Raw genomic sequence first — 21,070 nt, 5'->3', positions numbered from 1 at the left:
TATCATCAGGTGAGAAAGCAAAAGTGTTTGTAATCTCCACATTAAAAAACTAGGCTCTGGGCAAGACCTCACATTGAATTATTGTTGTTCTGATGCCCATTTGATTGAGATTATACCAGCGGATTATGCAAGCGGGAAAATGAAATGACAGATACTCCATATAATTCAAGAGGAAAAGTGACACAGTTAATCCAAAAATACACGTGAGTGACAGCCTCTGAACCTACAAGTGTACAAAGTGGACATGGAATTCGTGGAATTCACTGTGCCTATCCTCTCAACAATTTTTTTTTGAAGTATAGTCAGTTTACTGTGTTTTGTCAATTTCTGGTGTACAGCATGATATTTCAGTCATACATGTACATACATACATCCCTTTTCATATTCTTTTCCATTATAGGTTACTGTACAATATTGAATATAGTTCCCTGAACTAAACAGTAGGTCCTTGTTGTTTATCTATTTTATATATATAGTAGTTAGTATCTCCAAATCTCGAACTCCCAATTTAGCCCTTCCCACCCACATTCCCCGCTGGGAACCATAAGTTTGTTTTCTATCTCTGTGAGTCTGTTCTCTTTTGTAAATAAGTTTATTTGTGTCTTTTTTTTTTTTTTAAGATTTCACATAAGAGTGGTATCATATGGTATTTTTCTTTCCCTTTCTGGGTTCCTTCACTGAGAATGGCGATCTCCGGATCCATCCCCTCTCTACCACTTTTGAATTGTTTCCAGGTGGCTTAAATTTTTAACTTGATTTTCTACCTCTCATTTTTTAAATTATAAAGTCTTTGGTAAATTTCTTTTCTTCTTTAATACTTATCTATCATTTAATAAAACCGAACATTCACAGGGCTGTAGGTGAAATAATTAACTAAAGAATCCACAGTAAATTGGAGAGTTTGAACTACTCAAGATTTGGGGGTTTTTTATGTTCGTGTCTCAATAAAAATACATATATGCAAAATGGGCTACTAGGTGTGGGGCATAAACTGAGAGCAAACTAGAACACAGGAGTAAAAGTATCCCCAAGGTGACTAGTGTAGTGTCCTTACAAACTCTCCTAGCTGATATATCTCAAGTGTAGTACTTTTATAATTTGTTGAATGACAGTAATTTATAATGCTATTGCTAACAGCAATGCGAGCTTTAATTTGAGTCATTACCGAATGCCTGGTGTTTAGCTCTTTATGTATTAGCTCATTCAATACTCACAACAACGCGATGAAGTAGATACTATCAGAATCTCCACTTTATAAATAAAAAAACTGAAGCTAAGCAAGTAATCTGTGAAACACTGAACAGCTGGTTAAGTAGGTGAACCAAGATTTCACCCCAATGTCTGATGTCTCATAGCCTCTGTTTTTTATAACTAGGTCCAGATGCGTAATTATTTTCCATATTGGATACCAGACAAGAGCAACTTTTTCAATGCTGAGTGAGCCCCCGACATTAATTGGTAATGTTGGAGGTTTTGCAACAAGCATCAGCTATTATCTCAACTTTAATATTCAGTCCCTCGGGCAGTTGTAGCAAAGGATCACACACTGGATGACTTGAAACAACAGGAGTTTTTCTTCCCCACAGCTCTGGAGAGTAGACATTGAAAAGTCAAGATGCTGGCAGGGTTGGTTCCCAGTGCGGGCTCAGAGAATCTGTTCCGTGCTTCTCCACGACATTCTGGTGGTTCCCGGAGATCCCTGGGCCCCTCGCTCGTGGACGCGCCCCTCCATGTCTGCCTCTGTCTTCATCTTCACAGGGTGTTTTCCTCGTGTCTCAGTCTCTCTTCTCCTCTCCGTAAGCACACCAGTCATATTAGGTTACGGGCCCACTCTGCTCTGGTATGCCCTCGCCTTAGTTTAGCTAATTATACCTGCAACAATCCTATTTCCAAATAAAGTCACACTCCGAGGCTCTGAGGATTTGAACTTGGGGGGGAACTCTAACCAACCTAGTGCAGTATGTTTGCTTTTTAATCTTATTTTTTTAAGGAAAATTTCAGATATACTTGAAGGTTCTTATATACCAATCCCCAAACCAATAATCCTTCTAAAATCCCCAGAGATAAACCCTACCCCAGAACATGGTATTGATTCCATGAAAGTTTCATGTGCATTGATTCATAAACAACATAGAAAATTATACCGCACGTCACAAAATTTTATATAAATAGAACTGTACTATACAAATCATTTAGCAACTTGTCTCTTTTGCCCATTGTTTTTGAGATTCACTCCTTTATAGCATTCTATCATATGACTGTGTCACACTATATGTTTATTCACTCATCTGTGGATGAATATTTTGGGCTCCTTTCACCTTTTTGACATTTTGAACAATGTTCCAATAGACATTCCAGAATAGATTTCCCTGTGCTAGAATTTCTCTACAGTATATATACACCTGGAAGTTCAACTGCTAGGTCAGAGGATATAGGCACTAGGCATCTTCGAGCTGAACAGGTATCACCAAAGTACTCACCAAAGTGTTTGAAAAGATTTACACCTTGGCCAGAAGCATGTAAGTACTTATTCCTCTATATCCTTATTCAAGTTTAATGTTTCCAAATATGCAAAACTGAAAAACGACACATAGTCTTTCATGATTTTAATCTAAATATCCTTGATCACAAGGGATGTTAGCCATTTCTTGACAGTACTGGGTTGAACAATGACTCCCCCAAATACACGTCTACGTCGAATTCCTGGAGCCTGGGAGTGTTATCTTATTCGGGAGAAGTCTTTGCAAATGAAGTTGAGAATCTTGACATGAAGAGATCATCCCAGACTATCGGGTAACTCCAAATCCATGGACAAACGTCCTGGTAAGAGAGACACAGGGAAGATTCGGCCGACAGAAGAGAAGCAAGCAACGTAAAGCCAAAGGCAAGCATTAGAGTGAGGCGGTCATAAACCAAGGAAGGCAAAAATGCCAACAGCCAAACCTGGAAGAGGCTTCAAAGGATTCTCCCCCAGAGCTTTCAGAGGGAGTGTGCAGCCCTGCTTACACCTTGATTTCAGATGCCTGGCCTCCCAAACTGTGCGAGAATAAATGTGCTGTTTCAAGCCACTCAGTTTGTTGCAATTTGTTACAGCAGCTCCATGAAACTAATATAGTTTATTGGCTATGTAGGCTTCCTATTCCTTGAATTATTTATATCCCTTACTCATGGGTTCAAGAACTGTTTGCCTTTTCATGCAGATGTAGGAGTTCTGTATGCATTTTAGATATTAAGTCTATGATAATTATAGGCCTTGTGATATCACTTTGCTTCACTTGTTATATGAAATATTTCTGTTTTAATTTAGGAGAATTTTTCCATTTTTTATTTATGATTTGTAGTTTCTTTCGCTTAAAAAAATCCTGTCCTATTCTTTATATGTTCTCTTATGTTTTCTTCTAAATTTTTGCTTTTCAAATTTTTGTATTTACTATATTCAGAATGTATTTGTGTAGAGAGTGAAGACAGAATCCAGTATTATCTTTAACTCTATCTGGGTAGCCAATTATCCTAGCAATGTTCGTCAGTCTACTACTTGCCCCAGACTAATAATGCCACCTGTGACACACACCAAGTTTTTATCTATGCATGGGTTTATTTCTGACCTACTAGCTTATTTACTTGCCTCTCTGCTAACACCTGTCTGTCTCAGTTTCAATAACTGACTGCTGGTAGGGTGTATCTCCCCATGTCACACGTCATTCCTCCTCCTCTTCTATACAGTCTTGGCTATGGCTGACCCGTTGCCTTTCTATATAAATTTCCATATCAGCTTATCAAGTGACATAAAACAAAGGAAAACCCCTGTCAAGAGGCTGTAATTGCAATGACTTACTGACTAAATTGAGGGTAACTGACATCTTTATGACACCAAACTTTTCCCATTCAGAAACAAAAATCTCTCTTCTATGTTCTTCAGTAATTATTTCATAGTATTTCTCCACTGGGACCTTGCAGTATTAGGTTGCATTTGTTTTTCAGAGGCACTTTATAAGTTGTGATGCTTTTGAGAATGAATTATTTTTTCATGCTGCCATGTTTTAATAAGTTACTATTATTTTAAAAAAGTGCTACAGATTTCTTTCTGTCTGGGGGATAAAAATTACACAAACTTGCTAAAGTCATTACTTTTACTAGTTTCTCTGTAGGTCCCCTGGAAATTGTCTAGGTGAAAAATAAACCACCTGTAAATATGGAGGTTATCTTTATAAGTTTAATGATGCTCTTTTTCTTACTACATTGATTGGGACTTCCATTACAATACAGGCACACCTTGGAGACACTGCAGGTTTGTTTTCAGACCACAATAAAGCCAGCCCAGACAATTTTTTTGGTTCTCCAGTGCATGTATCAATTATGTTTACATTATATTGTAGTCTAGTAAGTGTGTAATAGCATTATGTCTTAAAAACAATGTATAAACATTCACTTAAAAATACTTTATCACTAAAAATCACTAACCATCATCTGACCTTCCAGTGAGTTGTAATCTTTTGCTGATGGAGAGTTTTGCCTCAGTGTTGACGGCTGCTGACTGATCAGGATGGTGGCTGTGGCAATTTCTTAAATGAAGTTTGCCATGTCAATTGACCCTTCCTCTCAGAAACGATTTCTCTGTAGTATGCAGTGCTGTTCGACAGCGTATTACCCGCAATAGAACTTCCTTCAAAACTGGAGTCAATCTGTCAAACTCCGCTGCTGCTTTATCAATTGTGTTTATGTAATGTTCCAAATCCTTTGTTGTCACTATGAAAATCTTCACAGCTTCTTCATCAGGAGTAGATTCCATCTCAAGAAACCACTGTCTTTGCTCATCCATAAGAAGCAACTTCTCATCCATTAAAGTTTAACCAGCCATACAGTCACATCTTCAGGCTCTACTGCTAATTCTAGTTCTGTTGCTGTTCCCACCACATCCGCAGTTACTTCCTCCAGTGAAGTTTTGAACTGCCTCCAAGTCATCCATGGGAGTTGGAATCAGCTTCTTCCAAACTCCTGAAATATTGTAAGTCAACTAGAATAATAATAATAAAAAACCTTCCAGTTAATGTTGATACTTTGACCTCTTCCCTTGAATCAATGTTCTTAACGGCATCTGGAATGGTGAGTACTTTCCAGAAGGTTTTCAACTGGCTCTGTCCAGATCTATCAGAAGAACCACAATCTATAGCAGCTATAGCCTTATGAAAGGTATTTCTTAGATAGTAGGACTTGAAAGTCAAATTTACCCCTTGACCCATGGGCTAAAGAATATACGTTGTGCTAGCAGGTATGAAAACAACAGTAATTTCATAGCACATCTCCACCAAAGCTCTTGGGTGACCAGGTGCGTTGTCAATGAGCAGTGATACTTTCAAAGGAATTTTCTGAGCAGTAGGCTCAACGTATTCAGTAAACCATGTCGTAAACAGATATGCTGTTATCCAGGCTTTGCTGTTCCGTTTATGGAGCACAGGCAGAGTGGAGTTAGCATAATTCTTAAGGGCTCAGGATTTTCAGAATGAAAGTCATCAGTTGCATTAGCCCCTAACAAGAGAGTCAGTCTGTCCTTTGAGGCTTTGAAGACAAGCATTGACTTCTCCTCACTAGCCACATATAGATGGTTGTTTCGTCTACACTGGAAATCTGTTGTTCAGTGCAGCTACCTTCATGAATTATCCTAGCTAGATCTTCTACATAATTTACTGCAGCTTCTATATCAGCATGTGCTGTTTCATCGTGCACTTTATGTAATAAAGATGGCTTCTTTCCTTAAACCTCATGAACTAACTTCTGCTGGCTTCAAACTTTTCGTCTGCAGCTTCCTCACCTCTCTCAGCCTTCACTGAGTTGAAGAGAGTTAGGGCCTGACTCTGGATTAGGTTTGGGCTTAAGGGAATGTTGTGAGTAGTTTGATCTTCTATCTGGATCACTCAAATTTTCTCCGTATCAGTAACAAAGCTGTTTGACTTTCTTTTCACACAAAGGATTGATTTACTGGAGTAGCACTTTTAATTTCCTTCAAGAACTTTTCCTTTGAATTTATAGCTTTGCTAACTCTTAGGTGCGAAAGGCCTAGCTTTCAGTCTATCTTGGTGTTAAGCATACCTTCCTCCCTAAGTTGATCATTTCTAGCTTTTGATTTAAAGTGACAGATATGCAACTCTTCCTTTCACTTGAACACTTAGAAGCCACTGTAGGGTTATTAATGGCCTTATTTCAATATTGTTGTGTCTCAGGGAACAGGGAGACCCCTAGAGAGGGAAAAAGACAAGACAGGGAATGGCCAGTTGGTGAAACAGAACACACACTTACCAATTAAGTTCATCATCTTACATGGGTGTGGTTTGTGACACCCAAGACAATTACAATAGTAACATCAAAGATCACTGATCACAGATGACCATGATAAATACAATGAAAGTTTGATATATTGAAAAAAGTACCAAAATGTGGCACAGAGACACGAAGTGAGCAAATGGTGTCGGAAAAATGGCACTGAAAGACTGACACCATGCAGGGTTGCCACAAACCTTCAGTTTATAAAAAATGTTAACATCTGCAAAGAGCAGTAAAGTGAAGCCCAGTGAAGGGAGGTATGCCTGGGTTTAGCAGTAAGTGAGGGCGGCCATCATGTCTTATTCCTGATGTTTCAAGGACTTTGAAATCTTCACTCGCCATTAACTATGCTATTTTCTGCACATTTCTGGCATTCAGGAAGTTTCTAGACATGATCTTTTTTATCCTGAATAGATTTTTCCATCCTAAACAGCCACTGAATTTTAGTAAATGCCATTCTGTTATACTAATATAATCATATGGTTTTTCTTTTACCTCTTAATGTGGTAGGTGATATCAATAGTTTTTCTAATACTGAGTCATTCACACGTAGAATAAAACATACTTCATCCTGATGTGTATCATTGAAATTTAATATTTTATTAAAGATTTCGGCATCTATGTAAAATGAGGCTGGTGTTTAGTTTTCCATTCTTACATTTTCCAAATTTAGTCTTATGCAAAGATATACTAGCCTCAAACAAGGTTTCTCTCTTTTTCTAATTTCTGAGACAGTTCTTAGAAATTATCTTTCCTTGAAGGTTTGGTAAAACTATTTGAGCCTAGTCTCTTTTGGTAGTATAGAGTGAATTATCACTTCACCATCTTAACGGGCAACAACAGTTCATTCAGGTTTTCTATTTCTTCCTGAGTCAATTTTGTTTTCCATCAAAAGTATCATTTCATTTAAGTTTCCTAATTTACTGGCAATACAGAATTCAAAGTAATTTTATGATTTTTAAATTATTCTACCTGTAGTTAAATTTCATTTACATTCCTGTGTTTATTTGTGCATTTTTCATTGATCTTGGTAACATCTGTCTCATAGGTCTTCTCATGTGACTGATTCTGTAAGTAATACTGTTTCTTTGCTATTTTAAAATTTCTATTTTATCTTTGTCTTTATTATGTTTATGCCTTTCCACATCTCATAAATCTGTGAATATTCAGGCCCAGACAGCAATAGATCAGTTTTCTCAGACAAAAGTATATTTGGCAAAGACTGAAGAGTGTAAGTTTTAAAAAGTAAACAAACCAAAAGCCTTACTTTTAGCTTTGCCAAGATACTAGTCAGTCCATGGGGTTGTTCTAAATCTATGACCTATGAACCTAAACACTCCCAACAAGAGGCTACGAATTTACGAAGTCTGGGTGGTGGAAAAATTCATCACAATCTCCTCTGAAGTGGCATGAGACTCTGCTCCCTTCCCTCCAATGATGCCTGCCCCAGTTTTACTTGGGGTTCTTGATCTCAACTATCATATACAAAACCCCTTTCATGTCTCCGGTGCTGAAGGGCATGGGGGTTGCTCCAGGGACAAGACATCACTCTTAAGTAAGTGAACATTGTTGGCCTGTCCACTGCTTCTAGTTAGGGTTGGTTAGTCCCTACAATCCTGCCTCCTGGGAAAGGTTTCTCCCTCCTGAGCCAAACTGATGGGAGGTGATTTGAGCCTGTGGACAAGCCACATGAATCCAAGTTTGGCTCCTCCATAAGCCGCCCAGGATTTCTGTTCCTTGCAATTTCAAAGCAGCAGACATTGTGCTGCCTACACCTAAAAGTCATGAAGGTCCTCTTCCATAAACCCACCCCTAGGCAAATACCAGTGTCATTCCAGGCCTGTGTACAACGCTAACTGCATAGCCACCTGCAGTTCCAACTGAGTTCATGCTCCTTTAAGTAAGGTCTGGAGGGTAGTTTTGGTCCAAGATCTAAAGGAAGAGCTCCTTTCCTCCAGACAAAGCCAGCTACTCTCATCTGCTGGGGTCAAAATTCTCCATACTATAAGCCTTAAAAACTCACATAATCTATAAAAGTAAGAAAGCAAGTTACACAACTATAAACACCAACCACAGTGCAAAGCTCCAAAGGAGAAGTCGCACATGGTGTGCTCTTAGTAAAGTACCCTGGCCCTAACAGAAACATCACCAGCAACGTATGGCTGTGTCCCCCTAGACTTTACTAGGAACCATAATCTTTTACACACAAGTCAACATGAAAATTCCTAAGAATTTTTTTTTCCCCTGAAGTTTGCAGCAAACTCGTTTTGGGGGCAAAACCTGACCGGAAGTGGTATGAGTCTATTTGTAATCACTTAAGTGTCTAAAGGAAGTAAAATGGAGTTTAGTCTTTGCTTGGAATACGAACATGCTTTTCACTGTATTAGAAGATTTTGCCAAAACAAAAACTCCTTTCATAGTGCAAAATAATCTCTCCTAACATTTTCTACCCTGTACAGTCATACTTCTGAATTCAGGAAGTGACTGATTCCATCATATTCTCCTACTTGGCATCATCGATGATTTTTTACCACTTTGCCTAAATTTTCCAAATAGGCTTGTCAGACCCCAATTAAGAAGTTTTCTCCTCTTCTCAGTTTGGTCCCACCAAACAAGCAAGAATGACAGATATTTAGTAGCAATGCCTGAATAGTCTGGCAGCTTCAAAAATGTGTAAATTGAAGGTACAAAGACATGAAAAAACAGACCATAAATAGCTCTTGTGGATGAGTTTTTTAAAGTTCTGAATAAACAAAATATTAAATGGATAAGATCATGTAAAATTTTTTACAAAAATTGTACGGCATATTAACAGTCAAAAAGCAACAGAACCTTTTTCTCCCAAAGAACATTGGCTACAAACAGCTTACAGATAATACTCCTTAGATTTTCCACCTGGAAGTTATCCTGGAAGTGAAAAGGTAATAACTAACTTTCTTTCATACACCAAATTCAATAGTAATAATGAAGTGGCTTTAAGAGTAGCAAGAGGAAACAACAGTCTACGGTAGAAAAACCTTCTTATACAACATTTAGCAACCAAAATCTTTCCAATCCTTCCATCTTTTGGCTAGTAGACCTTAAATTTAAGAATGTACCCTGGAGAGGGCATAATCATTTTCCCCACATAGTAAAATTACTGGGCAGAAAATACTACTTTTCTCAGCACAACAGTAGAAAACCCCCATTCTTTACTTAAAAAAAAAAAAAACCCTACATATTTAGAGTTTACTAAGTAGAAACCTTATATGTGTATTTTATGCGACTCCCATTACACAATTCAACCATTACCTTTCAATCTGACTACTCAAAACTTCTTATCAACATTCTCCATTACATTCCTCTATAGGTAGAAAATGTTTGTGTTGCAAATATGGGAGGGAGTAAGGGGAGAAGGAAAGGAGGGAAGGGAGGGGAAAAGAAGGATGGAAGAAGGGAGGAGAGGGGAGAGTAGGAGGGGGAGCAGAAGGAGAGAGGAGGGAGGGGGACTAGGGGCAGTCACCTGGAGCATGGAACCAGGGAGCCCTCATGAATGGGATTAGTGCTCTTATAAGAGACTCCACAGGGCTCCCAAACCCATCCATCATGTCAGGACACCATGGGAAGGCACCATCTGTGAACCAGGAAGTAGGTCCTTGCCAGCCACCACACTGAATCTGCCAGAACCACGACTCTGGACTTCCTAGGACCCAGAACTGTGAGAAACTTCTGTTGTGTATAAGAAGTCATCTATAGTCTGATGATTTGGTAGAGCAGCCTGAATGTGCAATAGGGAAGAACAAATCTGACTCCATATTAGATCTGTTCCTTTGTCTTTAACCCTGTGCTCTGTTTCCTGTGCTTAGTCATGCTGGTTTTGAACCTTTTCTAAAAGAATGTTGCCTATAGCCTGAAATATACAGGATAGCCTGTTCTCAAGGCTCTGACCTTTAAGAGTATAATATTTTCCCATCCATATAAAGATAAAAAGTTGCAGAAGAGAAAACAGTATTTGTGTTATTGGAGGTTTGCAAGGACACTCTGACCTGACCTACATGGACAGCTGCAAGAACAAAAGATTCTGACACCAAGAAGTTTGCAACAACCAAACACACCCCCTCCCCTTTTTAGTATAGGAGGAACCTGAATTCTGACTTGCATAAGATGGGTCTCTGGGACATCAATCTGCTATCTTCTCGGTCTGCCGGCTTTCTGAATAATAAAGTTTTTATTCTTTACCCCAACACCTCATCTCCTGATTTATTGGCCTGTCGTGTTGTGAGCAGGATGAGTTTGGACTCGGTAACAAAGGGACTAAGACATAAAGGTGTGCGGATTGGCAAGGAGCTGACCAAACAGGTCCGTGTATAATCCTATCATCACAACCCGACACTTAGAGGAAGGAGGAAACACCGTGGAGCAGATAAGATGAAGCAGTGGGCACTGCCTACCTCTCAGAGACAACGGGGCCGTCAAGAACTCTTGTCAGCCGGTTTGCTGTAACAGTGAGTGGAAATGATGAAATGAACCCATTTCTCAGTCAGGGGGAAACTGGCCGACAAGCTAAGGTCATGGTGGACTCAATCCTTCTTTCTCCAGTCCTGCTGCATTTATGACAATAACCACCTGCCACTTATTACGTCAATAATAAAATTTGCAAGGACTGCCACCTTCTGCCATTAGACATGTACACAATTTTGAAGAGCCAAGTAAAGGAAAACCCAAATGTCAATCCCTGATGGCCTCGGGCAAGCCAGGGTTCATGTGTGAGAGGAGGCGACTTCTGCCACCAGTCACTTCAGAGGGTCCCAAGGGGCCAGCCTGACTCTCTTGAGAGCGCCAGAAAGAGGGAGAGAAGAAGGTGGGGGAGAAGGAAGAAGGGAAAGGATGAAAGATGGGGACGGGGAGGGGAGGGAGAAGGGAGTGGGAGGAGGAGGGGCCCAGCCTGCCTGGCAGGTGGAGCTCTGCATGGGAGGAGCAAGTTGGCAGTCCCCCAGCGCAGCCCTTCCTCTCTGCTCCAGAGCTTGCTCGAACCACCTACTTTCTCTGACTGTCCTGCTATGGAAAGAAGGGGGGCCAATTCACACCATGCACATCACCTGTGAGTGCACCAGAGCAGGAAATGGAGCCAATTTGAAAAACAGCCCACAGGGGACAGAGAGAAAGAGGGAAGGCTGGTCTCCTTTTTCTTCCCAACACACATGGAAGGAAGGTTAGGTGTATTTAATACCTTACCTTTTGAAGGACCCTGCATGTCCATCTGTAATTATCACTGGTTCAAAACCTTCCATCCCTGCTATACCATCAGATGTGCATATAATTTCATAAGAAGTGAAGGTAAGCTGGGAAGGGAATTAAATTCCTCTGTGTGACATAGACATTTTTAGAACAGAGAACGCAGTAGTCAAGCTAAAATCTCAAATCTCAGCAGTGTATAAAGGAGTAAATATATTCCAAGGTGACCAAAAAAATCACAAAAGCAGAAAATCATCACTGTTTCATCAAAACATGTAGAGATTAAAGGCCATGAGGAAAAGAAAAATTTCCTCTCTACAACTACTTGCTGTAATTAAAAAAAGATAAAAGCATGTATAAACAATCTCAACACGGAAGGAACATGCTCACAGAGAGTTCCTGCAATAGAAAAGTACAATTACTAAAATAATATTTCTTCAGCATTCTGCTTGAATTAAACACTTCACGATTTCCCCCTAACTTCGGAGCCCTGGGCTACTCGAAGTCCACATAATCAGCAGACACTCCAATGCTGGCTGAGTAAAACAAAACAAACCTGGGTGTCACGCTGCAGGGGTCCGTCCGACCTAATAAGCCACTCTAGAGTAAACTTTTTTAAAGACAGTAAACATGTGCCGTGGTGAAAACACATCACCTCATTAAATTAGATGTAACAGCGTTAGGGTTATTTGGGGAGGTGGGAATTAGATTATGTATTTATTTATTTTAACGGAGGTACTGGGGACTGAATCCAGAACCTTGTGCATGCTAAGCACGCATTCTACCACTGAGCTATACCCTCCCCCACAACAGTGTTAGTTTTAATATCTAAATGTGACTTGAGAGAGTATGCATGCCAAACTTTTGGAAACAAAATTAAAAACTCACAAAATCAGTATTAATGCTGTTAAAAATGTATATTCTTAAATATACTCTGACAGTAAATCAAGTTTAAAGTATTCTTTAAGTGTGTATGATGGTATGCCACACAGGGATATACATGGGGGACGTGTGGGATGTTCTAGTATGCCCCTAAAAAGGATCTGCCACCTGTCATGTTCCTAACAGTGAACCACCTATATTCTGAGTGATAACTAAGCGTTCATAAGATTACTGCCACACAAAACCACCCATGGGAGACAGCAAGTAGAGCTAATTATGCTGCTTAGAATACGATTAAGGTTTATCCATAGAAGGCTTACTTTTAGGAGATCAAAAGCAGTCAGATATTGGCAGTTTCCTAGAGTTCAACTGAAAAGTTAGCATTTGAAACATAATAGGCACCAAGCATTGTGGTAAATCAACATGCTTACTCACTTAATTTTCACAGCTTCATAAGAAATCCACATAATGTCAGTTTCTACATACACCATATTTCCATTTTGAGATAGGTACCAGCACATTCAAGGCTTCTAGGTTTGCTCAACTCAAGAGAGAAAACATTAAAAGAGTGACATGGTCTCAGTGACATTGTCTCAACCCCAACTCCAAGCCAGTAAGTGAGCCAGAGTGACTTAACAGTCAACTGTTTATACATCTGTCTCTCCCAAAAGAATGTATACTCTGAAGTCAGGAATCTTGCCTTATTCATCTTTATATTTCCACAGTATGAGGCAGGACTGATTAGCACTTAAAGAAATGTTTATTTAATTAGATGAGTTATTTAACAAAAAAAAAACTATTACTTAATTTAGTGTCTATGTTCAGAACTGTATAATCCATGGCTTCCTACTCTGAAAGAGCTTATAATTATTAAAAAGCAATACACATGACAATACAAATTAAGTGCTTAATTGTGCAAAAAAATAGATACTTTGGGGACAGCAGTGCTTCACATAATTATAGTAATAGTAATAATAATAATGATAATGATGATAATAGCAGCTCACATTTAACACTGTCTTAGCAATTTAAATTCATTAATTATTGTAAGCAATGATCCTGGGAAGTATGTACATTAGTATTTGTTTCATAGGTGCAGAAAACAGAGCGCAGCAAGATTAAGTTCCAAGGGGTCACACAGGTGAAAGGTGTTAGATCTGGAATTCCAAACCAGATAGAAACAAAAACAATTTTTTTTGTCTGTTTTCCCTCTGTATTTAAACTATTTCATCTATGATGAAACTTTCACAAGCCCTTTAAGTCAGAGACAACTACCCATTTTTACAGCATGAACCTTTCGGCATTTTGGTAAAGTCTATGGATTCCTTCTCAGGATAATGCTTTTAAATGCACAGAATTAAATTAGTAGGATTATGAAGGAAAGCAGTTTTACTGTAGTTATAAAAATATTTTTAAAAACAAATTTGTGCTATAGCAATTTGTGTGCATCCTTAAGAACTCATAAACAAGATATAATAAGGGATTTAAAAGTACTAGTTTCAGTGTAGTTCATGAACATAGGCAGTAAGTATTTCAAGACAGCTGCAATAAGATACATGATACAAAAATATATGCATTTTGCTGGTGATAAAGCCAATAGATACTGCTAGTACCACCATGGTTTGTTGTCCACATTCATAATGCTAATGCTAAACTTCAGTTAGAGGGTAGTGAAAATAAAGATGCAATGTTTTCCCATCTGAGTTCACAGACTTCCTGAATTCCTTGCAGCTACCTGGCTGGGGCTAAACTTCCATATCACCGGCCAAACTGGAAATCTGCACCAAGTCTACTCACCCACGACCCACTGTAGAGATACAATACCCTTTTATGAAGAATGCAGGTGCAGAAGAAAAGATTAAGTCAACAGAGAAAGGACTAACCATGCCCTCTGCCACATATTTGCTCCATGGGCTTGAAAAACTCACAATGTAAAGGTTCTTCTAAAAATACATGAAAAAAGGAGAGAAATGCTCAAACAAGATTTGCCCAGCTCTCGCAAGTAACAAAATTCTACAATCTGTGGGTCAGGTCTTCACAAAATGGACAGCATCAAGAAAGCAGTCATGTCTACAAGACACACTGACAGGAGCATAAAGCAAACTACCCTAAATAGAAACAGGAATCTCAGACACGAAAACACATTTTCCAGATTCTTACGGAATACTTAATTTAAAATGCCATCCTTCGGGTTTAAGAAAATGTAATGTGAAATAAAACGGCTAATACCAAAAACAACAAATATAATGTGACTGCAGAGCTCAACGAAAATTTAAAACCTCACTTCTCATTACTGGTGACTGGATTTCATCTATGAATGTGCTGACCTTTTTTGATACCGTCCTGCCACAGGCTGCCAATCTTGGTTTATTTAGCAATCATCAATTCACTATGAAAAAAAAAAAAAAGCCTTTTCCGTGATATTATTTCAAAGTTTAAAAGAGATTCTGACAGGTCAAACATCCCTTGGAATATGAAAAGTAAATCTTTCCATCCCAAAGTGATATCAAGAAATTGATATCAAAATATTTTGATGCAGATCTGCCCAGTCTCTCTCGCTCCACAAGAGTAACACTTGGGTGGTGCCTATTAATTCTAAAAAAGTAAAGTAATTACATAAAACAAAGCAAAAAAGCCTTAAAAGACTCCCAGATTTCACAAACCAACCATTAAACAACTGCACTTATCTTTTAAATCAATATTAAAGGGTCAGGATATAATGTCAGAGAAAGAAGGCAGGCAGAAGAAAAGGAACAATACCAAACTGACTGCTGGCGGTGGGAAGGTGACGCAGAGAGTCCCACTTTCCTTGCGTAGCAGCTGACAACTGAAGTCAAGTTCCCTGGTGTTCTGGACTAGGAAGTAAGATCCATAGATTTTTTTTTTTCCAACACAAATGTGTATAAAAATTCAAATACCATGGCCTGGAGATTTGTCCTGGAACTACCATATCAAGCCATGCCTTTTTTTTTTTTTCTTTACATTTTGTAGATGTGAGAGCACACAGGTAAGAAAAAGAAGAAATGTAAAGAAACAAATGAACTCTCCGAGGCCTGTGCGATGGGAGGGAGCTTTAGAAATTGACTTCCTCTTTCAACAGATGGGGACACAGGCCCACAGCAAAGATTTGAGTTCCATCAACACGCTCTACTCAAAGAGCTACTAATCCTAGAAGGGTAGTAGCTGGAATGAGGAGGGAGGGAGAAGCATGATGCAAACCACGTCACGAATAATTCGCAAACAAGAAAATAAAATCCAAAGGAATTGAAATGGGGGGGGGAGGGCAGTCTCTACTAGGAATGAGAACATGTACTTTTCTTTTACCAGAACAGGAAATGAATGAGTATCAGAGGCAAGGAAACAGAAAAATGCAAAAGACAAGAAAAAAAAAAAGAAAGAAAGAAAGAAAATAATTGCGGCATAATGAGGGGCTGATAGTCATCTTAGTGTATAAAGAATACTCATAGATCAGTATTTAAAAGATGAACATCCAAATGGAAAAATGGACAAGGGACATGAACAGGTAGTTCACAAGGAAAGAAATATGAATGAACAGTATGGAAATGTTAAACTTCACTAACAGCAAAATAAAAACAAGTGAACCTATCCGTTGGCATTTATTTTATGATAATACCAAGTGTGAAGGAAAAGAATGGCACTGTCACATATTGTTACTAGTTTCGAGGGCAATCTGGTAATCTCTATGAAGAGCTTAAACATCCAGTCAGACCACTTGCAGACATTTATCAAAGATGAACCTATTTAAGAATATAAATGATCATCTCAGCACTTATTTTAACAGCTTAAAATGGAGAAAACTTAAGTATCTAAAAATAAGAAAGAAACTGAACAAACTTAGATATATGCATGCAATGGTCTATTACAGCTATTTAAAAACATAAACATAAAAACATATCATGGGGAATATTTAATATTAAAGAATGCTCATGACATACGTAAAAAAATTAAAATCATTCCAGTTTCATCTATACAAAAGAGAGACAACAAACTGTTTAAGAGTTGTCTATAGGTATTGGAATTTTAGGGGATATTTATTTTCCTCTTTAATAATTAATATTTTATTTTCAGAGAAGCTTTAGGAGTATAGAAGCTTTGCCTCTTTAATGTTTTTAAAATTCTCTAACAGTCATATTATACTTCTATTAAAGTGTTCATAATGTAATATCAAAGAAAAGTGCCAAATTCCAGAATAATGCATGTTAAATAAAAGTATGTAATAAAAGGGCCAAAATTTGAGCTCAGTATTTTCAGATGAAAATGAGTAATTTTTCCTTTAAAAATGGAAGTAATACAAAAAATATACATCCTTCCCGAAAAGTTGTGAACAAAGCTAACCCACAAAAAAACCAAGGAAAGGACTCTAATGTCCATTTTTTTGTGCAGTAACAGAACTTAAATGTTTGTTGTGCTGAAAACAGCTAGTAAGCAACTATAGTCTGTCTTTTGGAAATATCCAAGAGAAAGGCCATTTTCTTTGCTAGCATTATCTGTTATAAATCACACTGTCTTTGGTTCTGTTTGCATGACGTCCACCTGAATTTTGGAGAACAGAATCCAATATCTGATGGGAAGAACAACTTGGAAAGTAACATTACAATCAACTTATGTTTACCCACCCACAGAATCGGCTGACGTCTCCTAAACTGAAAAACAAAACAAGCAAAAAAGATATGGCTAGAAAGAAAAAGCAAATACTTGTAGAACTACTGTCCATTTTATGTCTTCCTCTGGACAGCGAGTTACTTAGAAGCGGGGAAAAAAGGCTTGAAGGGAAAAAAGAAAAGTTCAGTGATAGAAAACACAAGATGAAGGTACTGCAGAATCTAACAGCAATTAGCAACCAAAAATCCATCAAGATTGTAACTGCTAACTTTTATTAAGTAGCCATGTATGCTATCGGCCATTTCCTCCTTCTTTTCCTGGTCTGGTTCTTTCTCATCATGCCTGCCTGCTTAGGTGTTTGAGATACTTGGGTCCATTTTTTCCCTAATTATGCTAACTTTATGAGGAAAAATACTGACGTAATTTCAAAAACAGATTTCTTCTTTATTATTCTTCTTTTACAGACCAATATTTAAACCAAAGGTAATACATCTTGTAGAAAAGGATGAGATAGAAATTGCAGTGTCATATAAAAATTACCTTCACAGTATATGCTTCTGTGTAACATATTGAATAGTATTCATGGTAAATAGTTAATACTGATATAGATATAGATATACAAAGAGGGCACCACATATTCAAAACCCAGAAGGATTCCATCCAGTCCTGATCTAGTTGAAAGAAATTATTTGCCTTTTAAAATAATCAACGTACTTTGAAGAAATGCTTTTGGTCAAATGTGGAAAAAAAATAAGTATCTTGAGTAGCAAGCTAAGACTTCAGGTGTTAAAGAGAGGTAAAGTAAACCAAACATCCAAAGATACAACTGATTTAAGAAGAGACAGATAACTGTTTAAATTGTCTATAAAAAATATAGACATACAGCTGAGATGGAAAAGACTATTCATAAAATCATTAAAGGAATAGCATTTATGAATCTAAAAATAAAATTAGTAGCAACCAGACTTTGGGGAACTTATAAGCTCTGGGTATGAAGACGTACATTTCGTTTAATTGATGATACACACGTACCGGTGTTTTTCATATAGATATCCATAGTTAGAAATGTCCATCATAGCTAATGGCTACAAAAAAAATCCAATAAATAAGAAAATCACCACTGTTGAATTGTGGAAAGCATCTGTGTACAGCAAACATGTAACACTGCTGAGAAAACAGACTAAAATATCGAACCCCCAAAACATCATAAAATCATAGAATTCTATGTTAGAAAGAACATAAAAAGCCAAACTATGCTTCCGAAGCCTCTACCATCTTTGAGGGAGCACAAAACCATGCCATTGAGATCACAATCAAAAGAAATTCCACAGCAATACTGAAGTGATACTTTTTAAATTATGGGGAAAACAAAAAAGAACAAGATACACAATTTCTACATGGAGCAATGTATGCTGCAGGACTCCTCCACTCAGCCAACAAGCATTTGTTGAAAGCATTTGTGTGCCACAAAATAACACGCTATATTTGTGGAATAAGATGACAACCAGGACTGAAATGGCTCCTTTATGGAACATACCTTCTAGGAGTTATAAGATTAACATGTTTCTCAAAATACAGAGTGAATCAAAATCATCCGGGTGCAGGTTCAAAGCTCAGATGCACCATCCCCAGGAACTCTGATTCAACAGGTATTAGCTAGAACCCAAGATCTGTTTTTAATAAGCTTTAGTGGGAAGAGTGAGGTTTTAGCTCTGCGATCAATTAGCTATGCAGCTTTGGGCGCTCGTCACTTAACCTGCTCTTTACGATGGGAATCATTCTGCTCAAAAAGTTTATTCTAAAGAATAAACATTTTTGAAGTGTTTTGCACAGTACTTAGTGTAAGTGTATTCAAAATGGCAACTGTGAAAGTCAGAAAATCTGGATTCACATTGAACTCAGACGCTTACCAAATATTTAACACTGGACAAGTTACTGAACTTCTACGACCTCCAGTATCTATTTATGTTCTTTGTGGGTAGTGATATGCACACTGTTTACCACAAAGACACTGGAAGAAAAAAACAGGTATTTTTGGTAAGCGATAAGAAATACTACATAAAGGTAATGACAGTAGACACTACCAGCATTGTTACGTATAACAAAGTATACAAAAACATAATCCTAAAAAAACAGAGAGAAGAGACATTTGTGGGAAAAATTGAGACGCAAATTTTTTAATCTTATTTTTCCAGCAAAATAGACTTATCCATTCAAGAGTACATTGAGTACTGAGTGTGTGTTCAGGAAATAGTAACTCCCCAAATATAAATCAGAAATGTAAACTCCATACACATATTACCAGTAAAATAAAAACTTAACACCTTTCAGAGCTGCACAGACACAAGTTGGATGTAGACTTACAACTCAACAATTACTGGAAATACTACCCAAAGCATAGAAGACTCTTGGTCACCTAGTCTAATTTAAACATTACCATCCACCAACTACATAAATAGAAACATGGAACTCACAGGAGTTCTATGACTTGCCTGGTGTTATGTATGTGGTAAGCAATTGAGCTCAGTGTGGATCCACATTTTCTGACTCTTCCAAGTAGGCCACAGTTGTTTTCCAGCCCCACTGTGAATACACCTCTTCAGGTCTTACGTCTCTTCCGTAACAATCCCAGCAAGGAATCACCTAATTCCATTGGTCAGCAATCTATCAGTTGTATGCAAATCACCTGGAAAACTTTTCAAAGTATAGATTCTGAAATTCTGACTCCATAGGCCCAAGGCAGAGCTTCGGCATTTGTGCAAGATGCCTCCCAAATGATTGTGAAGTGAGCCAGAATCTGGCTGCCAGAGATGCTCACTGTCCGTCCCACTCCGTATGTGGGCAGCACAACCAAACTCCGACAATACACAGCTGAAATCTTCCCCACTTCAGTTTCCATGTTAGCCCTAGTTTTACTCTTGGGGCCACACACAACACAGAAGCCTAATCTGTCTCCAGGCTAAACATCTCCAGTTCCTTCAAGTGACCTGTATTATGACACGTTTCAAACCAAATAACCTAAATTTATCCACACCTTTTCACTTACATTTAGCACCTAGAACAGAACACCATCCGCATTCAGAAATCAACGGTGATACTCCTTCATCAGAGGAACAATATTCTTTCTCATTAATACAACTTAAGTGTGCCTTTTACTAAACTAGCAACAACATATTATGCTTACTTATTTTTAATACACTTATTAAAAACACTTATTTTGAAATATACTTATTCTGGAATAATTTTAGGTTTACACAAAAGTTGCACGTGTAATACAGACAGCCCCCACACCCCCCTCACCCAGTTTTCCTACTGTTAACATGTACATTTACCCAAACCAAACATAAGGGGTTTTTAAAAATATATCTTTTTACACAAATTACTTTCCTGAACACATTTCCTTCATCCTGAACATAGACTTCTGGCTTTTCTTTATCTTTATTTCATGATGCAAAAATAAGCAGTTACATGTCATCTATTAAGACTCAGGCCAAGATTTCATCTTGCAAGACTTTGACTCAAAGATTCCAACTCTGAGTTTTGTAAGATGAAAGGTAACGCCCTATACTTGTTAAGATACTCTGAGTCAGGGTCCAGTTAGACAGTATCCACTATCGCCACCAGATCCACGCCATACACGTATCTGGTAAGGCTTCTGCATTTTCATCTTGTTCAACAGGCCATGACCGGGGTAACATAAAGCTCCCTCAGGCTGCATTAAGGGACTTCTGATGTATATACACCGTCAATTAATCACAAATCCAACCAACTGTGTGTACATCCAGTTACTCTGTCATTCTTGCAAAGAGATTCGCTACCCCAGAACAGTTCAGACACGTTGCATCTCCATGTTTTCATGCTTTCTAGTCTAATACAGCTTTGCATGTTGTTCTTCAGCTGAGAAGTGTAGAATCTCTGCACAGAGAAAGGAATCTATGCCCCAAATGACTGTGAAATATTTAGGAAGAAAGGGAACGCTCTTAACATCCACTGGCAACTCAGTGAAGCAGTTAATGACCCTGTGTGAAAACTG

At 38.1% G+C, this 21,070-nt stretch overlaps 1 protein-coding gene and 1 long non-coding RNA gene across 9 annotated transcripts in view; one reads left to right on the top strand and one right to left on the bottom strand.

Moving 5' to 3' along the window:
• Positions 1 to 21,070, bottom strand: part of CADPS2 (calcium dependent secretion activator 2) — a 447,742-nt gene that overhangs the window by 324,307 nt on the left and 102,365 nt on the right. Inside the window, exon 1 of one of the 8 annotated variants that reach the window (XM_072964583.1) lies at positions 4,462 to 4,692. The exons of 6 other annotated variants lie outside the window; for them this stretch is intronic. In XM_072964583.1, coding sequence (XP_072820684.1) covers positions 4,462 to 4,467 — 6 coding nt within the window. In that variant the 5' untranslated portion in view covers positions 4,468 to 4,692. Of the gene's footprint in view, positions 1 to 4,461; positions 4,693 to 21,070 lie in introns of those variants that run through there. One more of the 8 variants, XM_072964584.1, reaches the window with a different exon arrangement.
• Positions 2,437 to 3,068, top strand: LOC140697353 (uncharacterized). Its single transcript, XR_012074312.1, has 2 exons — positions 2,437 to 2,519; positions 2,633 to 3,068. It is a non-coding gene; the product is annotated as an uncharacterized lncRNA (long non-coding RNA).

The sequence above is a fragment of the Vicugna pacos genome, chromosome 7, assembly GCF_048564905.1.
Source record: "Vicugna pacos chromosome 7, VicPac4, whole genome shotgun sequence".
In the NCBI taxonomy this organism is placed as follows: domain Eukaryota; kingdom Metazoa; phylum Chordata; class Mammalia; order Artiodactyla; family Camelidae; genus Vicugna; species Vicugna pacos.
The sequence above is the reverse complement of the archived record's forward strand: the minus strand, read 5'-3'. Positions and strand labels throughout refer to the sequence as shown.